Source organism: Morone saxatilis, unplaced genomic scaffold (genome assembly GCF_004916995.1).
Source record: "Morone saxatilis isolate NCDOM2014 unplaced genomic scaffold, NCSU_SB_2.0 Contig15, whole genome shotgun sequence".
Classification (NCBI taxonomy): domain Eukaryota; kingdom Metazoa; phylum Chordata; class Actinopteri; family Moronidae; genus Morone; species Morone saxatilis.
Genome location: NW_023339707.1, coordinates 21,356,956 through 21,362,016, shown reverse-complemented (window position 1 = coordinate 21,362,016; position 5,061 = coordinate 21,356,956). Strand labels below are relative to the sequence as shown.

The 5,061-nt window shown below is 39.0% G+C and overlaps 1 protein-coding gene across 1 annotated transcript; it reads right to left on the bottom strand.

The window, feature by feature from the left end:
* Positions 1-365: 365 nt before the first annotated feature.
* Positions 366-4,239, bottom strand: LOC118324589 (thyrotropin-releasing hormone receptor-like). Its single transcript, XM_035657011.1, has 2 exons — positions 3,374-4,239; positions 366-1,537 (listed from the first exon to the last, which is right to left on the bottom strand). The coding sequence occupies exons 1-2, from the start codon at positions 4,148-4,150 to the stop codon at positions 1,139-1,141; spliced, it is 1,176 nt and encodes a 391-aa protein (XP_035512904.1). The 5' UTR covers positions 4,151-4,239; the 3' UTR covers positions 366-1,138.
* Between the last annotated feature and the right edge of the window lie 822 nt (positions 4,240-5,061).

Genomic DNA, 5,061 nt, shown 5'->3' with positions numbered 1-5,061 from the left:
GTAATGATCTGAGATTAGTACATTAGCATGCTAACATTTGCTAATTTGCAGTAAACACAAGGTACAGCTGAGGCAGAGGTGTCATTTGTTTTGCAGGTATTTGGTCATGACAAACAAATACATTTTTTTATTCATATTTTATGACAATAAGCTCAGTTTGTCCTCTCAATAAATATCCACCTAAATGAGGTTCAACAATAATTATTTTTCAATTAAATACCAAAAATGATTTAGCTGCAACGTCCTTGGTTTCCAAATGAAGCCAACATGAAAGCAACCGAAACTGCAGTTCCTCAAATGGCCACTTGAGGCTGGTGATTCAAGTGATTCAATCTCCATAAGGCCCCATATTAAAATGCCCAACTTTACAACAGAAATAAATATGTTTACAGCAAAAAACATTTGAGCTTCACAACAGCTCTTTAGAAACCTGTGTGTGACATCACAAAGACTACATCCATTTTTAATTATACAGTATATGGATGTGATACATTGAAAATTAAAAAAAGGTGAAAAACTGGGATGTTTGTTCATCAGTGCTGTTGAAGAGCGTGGAACATCTGAGGACACAGAGCACTCCAGCCTGAGCGCATGAAAAGCACAAGTACACTTGTTATCAAGAGACATCTCATACTGATAATTTTATTAGGTCATTGTTGCACAAAATCAGTGCTGGTTCATGACAGAACTAGTTAACATAAAGTCTGGACATTGTCTGAAGGCAAAATTCATAATATGCACCTACAGTATCACGTTTCACATAAATTGTCTGTCTTTGCCAGGTCTTCTTTTTTTATGTGCACTCAAATGGTGATTATGATATTTCTAAAAACATTTCAAAGAACCACTTACACTATTGTGAAATGGTGACACACATTATAATGCCATTAGTTCCCATTAAGCAGTGTGAAGTACACTAAAGCCTGGTTTCACGTGCTGTATTTACAACACAGTTACAATATTGATGTAAAAGTACCACAACTACCACACCACAAATACAACTTGTATCACAGCGAACAAGAAGAATATGGGTTTATCTATAAATACTTTTTCTAACAGGTGGAAATAACAGCAATATTAAACATTAAAATGAAAGATTTTCACAATTCTCAGCAAGAAGAACTCAGCAAAGCCTTTATTAAGAAATACTTAAAGTGCTTGCATCATCATCCGTCTTGTTGAACCTCTTGGTGGTTTGGCCGCTCACCTCCTCCTGCTCTGTGACAAGCTCATTGCTCTCATGGGATGAATCCTTTATCACGCTGTAATACATCGGCACATTGTACTCTGCTGCCTTCTCCTTGCGTTGCCAGTTGCACTTGCAGAGCTTTTTGAACGCGACCCGAAACTTCTGAGACATGAGGTTGTAAATGATGGGGTTGATGGCACTGTTGGTGTAGATGCACATCCGGCAGAAGAGCAGGAACCAGGTGTTGTGGTAAGGCGGGTCGATGAAGGAGTTGACCACCACCAGGGTTCGGTACGGCATCCAGAGCAACGCGAAGAGGATGACCACCACGGCCAGCATCTTTGTTATCTGGTGATACAAAGAAAGAGAAAGAAGAGCAAGGACACAAAGGAAAAAGAGTGTAAATAATGAATAAGAGTGCAATTTTAATTATCTTAACAGGCAGACTGTATGACATAACAACCTGTGCTAACTCTGTGAGGTTGATGGGGACAGCTGTGCTAAATACCAATGTCAGTATGCTAACATGCTCACAGGTTCTGCTAGATTACAACAGTTTGTATGATGTCCTGTGCGACTGCGGTGTTCTGAGTGACCACACTAAAGGATGGTTTGAAAAGGGCTTTATTGCCTTTAATTGATAGGGACAGTGAATGGGTGAGAGAGAGGAGGGAGGACATGCAGCAAAGGGCCACAGGTCGAGGGCCATTGCAGCAAGGACTCAGCCTTGGTACACGGGACGCCAGCTCTAGCAGGTGAGCTATTAGGAAGCCACCAATAGGCCTTTTTTTAAAAAAATGCAATCGTTAACTGCAGCCCTCACACAATAAAAGAGCAACGAACGCAATCACGTTCATGATGATGTTTGTTCGCTGTGAGCTGTAAGCCAGTTTAGATACTGAATGGCAGATGAAAATCAATAAAATGGATTTGTGGATAAAACGTAGCAGCATTACAGCTAAAAGTGAAAAAAAAGCAAAAATAGACCCAACGAAATGCTGTCAATATCAGGAAAAATATGTTTTAATGTTATTTACTTCAAGGAGCTGCAACCCTTCCAAAGCATTGTTTGCTTTTAGAGTTACAATGTTGTTGTTTAGTGAATCGGACACTGATGGTGGATTTTTTTTACTCTTCTATCGAAAATGATTTGCACTGGTCTGGGGATACTTGGTGGAAGAAATATTTCAAAGGGGGTACAATATTGAAGAACCACTGGTATAAAGAATAAAAAAAAGAGCTTGAGTGAGAAGTTCAAACCCTGACTCATCTTCACACAGATAGCCAATCACAGCGTGAAGTGAATGTCGGATTGTCAGTTTTTGGGAAAATTACAGAAATTGTCACACATGCCAAACTCTGATGTCAGAAAGTTGTGGAGGTTTCAAAAACTGACCAGCACTGTGTGTTTAGAATGTATAATATTTACCAATTTCACAATCTTATTTTAATGTAGTTTAATAGCATTTCTAATTAGAACTAAACACAAAGTATAGCTGAAGCTGATCAGGATCACCAAAGTTTTTACAATTCATCCTGGTCATGAATGTCTGAATTTCATGGCAATCCATCTAATAGTTGTTAATAAACTTAAGTCATAATCACAAATGTGATCTTCATAGTGGTGCTAGAAGAAAAGGCAGGGGATCATCAAATCAGTTGGATTCATCCTCTGGGAACCATGAATGTCTGTACAAAAGTTTACAGCACACCCACCTGTATGTGTCCAGGATTTCATGGGCTGTTTTTGGGATTCTTGTGGCCTAAAATGCACGATTTCATCGCAGCTTTTCTTAAAAATGTTGCTGTATTTTTTGTGTAAAACTCATTAAAAATTAAAGACAACATGTGAGAATAAAAACGCACTGTTTGGGGTAAATGTGATACTTTTGCGTTGCACATGCCTTCATGGTCTGCATCTTCACAATTAGAAACAAGGAAGTAAATCTGGTGACGTATGGCTCAAAAAGTGTGATTAGACATAATTACAAGGTTGTGCAGAATTCATGGGGATTGGTTGAACAACTTGGGACTGAAATTTTTTTTTCTTATTTGTATTTCTCATTCATTTCTTATTTCTTATTCTTATTCATTATTCAGAAGATTTCAGTATTTTCTCATAAAGGTGGATATTTCTCCTTTTACTCTAAACTGTGTGTCAGTCTAGCCTCTCCATCACATTACCTGTTTCCTCGCAGAGACTGCACCCTTGTTGGCCTTGTTGGTGCTGTTGGAGTGACCCTGGTGGACCGACCCTCCTCCGGCTCTGTCGTTCAGATGCGAGGGCAGAGGGCTCATGAACAAAATCCTCGCGATGAGCCCGTACAGCACAGTGGCCACAGCAAGCGGGATCACGTAGAACAAAGTAAAGTCCAAGAAATAGATTGGCATGTAGAAGCTCCTGGAGACACGGTAGCCACAAGTGACCACCACTCCGTTGGTATAGACGGTTTCATCTGTGTCCACTAAGAAGAACCACATAATGCAGTAAAGTGAGGTGAAGACCCAGACTCCAGCTATGATCCTCTTGGCTCTGGAAACGGTGCATATGAACTGTGCTTTTATGGAGTGACAAATAGCAATGTATCGTTCGATGGTGAAGGCTGTGATGGAGCAGGACGACACGTTGATGCCCAGGTACTGAAGATATGTTATACACAAGCATCCTGTGTATCCGTATATCCAGAAGGCTACAACATCAGAGATATTAGGGAGCCCGGCAGCAAGCAACACAATGAGGTCTGCGACAGCCAGACTGACGAGGTAACAGTTAGTCGGGGTGACCATGTGTTTAGTGCGCAGCACAACCAGCACCACCATGACATTGCCAGCAATCCCAACTACACAGATTAGCATTGTCAAAAATATTGTTATGACCTGCTCTTCAAGAGGGTTCAGAGGCATTTCAGTCACATTTACAACCCGAATGACATCCTGAAAGATGGTCGTGTTGTTCTCCATCGTGTTCAAGTCCTGTGGCCACAATTCAGTTGATATCCACAAAACAAGAGTCCTCAAGACAGAAACAGGGAGAAACAATAGATAGGGACTGTATGAAGACCGGGAAGAGGAGGTGGTTTGAATTTTAGATTTCACTTTAAAAAAAAAAAAAAAGTAAGACCCTCCCCAGCATTATTAATAATTTCCGTTGGACTGTGCACCAGGCAGCTGTAAGCTGTCAGTAAAAAAAGCTCTAAAAAATACACTGTACACTAACTGTTCAGCACACAACAGCAGATAGACACAGTTAGCAACTAGCTGGTTAAACATATTTAGCATTTAGGGCAAACTTATCCCTTGGTTTGGATAGTCCACCTATATCTATACAGATACTTTATAGAGTATTTTTGTAACATTTTAACAGTTTGTTTTATGATATTACACCTCTGTGAATAAGATTTTGTTAAAATATTGGTATGTATCTGGGTATGTTCATAAAGTGTCACATAAGATAATCTGTCAAAATGTTAAAAATAATGCCCCCCCTTAACTGCTGGATGTGTAAATAAATCAATGTTTGTTAAATTCACCATATAAATGGAAAATATTATATTATATTATGTCATTTTTATGTTCATAACTTGTCTCCACTGCCCCCAAGTGGCCATTTTTTTAATTGCAGGTTTTACAAATCAACACCAAAGCTGCCAATGTGCACATTACGGAGTGGAATCAGCAATTTCCAACTTAATAGAAAACATAACAAAATTAGGAATATTCCAGCTACTCTCAATTTTATAATAAAGACATACTATAAGTTAAACTCAAATCTTAATATAGGTCAAGGGAGGAATGAAATATAAATCTAGTGTGAGTAAAAATAAAAATCCGTCAGACTACCCTCCTTACAGCAAAAAGAAACAAATGCATAA

Bases quoted from the DNA above. Each gene is read 5' to 3' on its own strand.
- LOC118324589 (XM_035657011.1), bottom strand. From the start codon at position 4,150: ATGGAGAACAACACGACCATCTTTCAGGATGTCATTCGGGTTGTAAAT. The intron at 1,538-3,373 runs GTAATGTGATGG...TTGTATCACCAG, and splicing joins CAGTCTCTGCGAGGAAACAG to ATAACAAAGATGCTGGCCGT.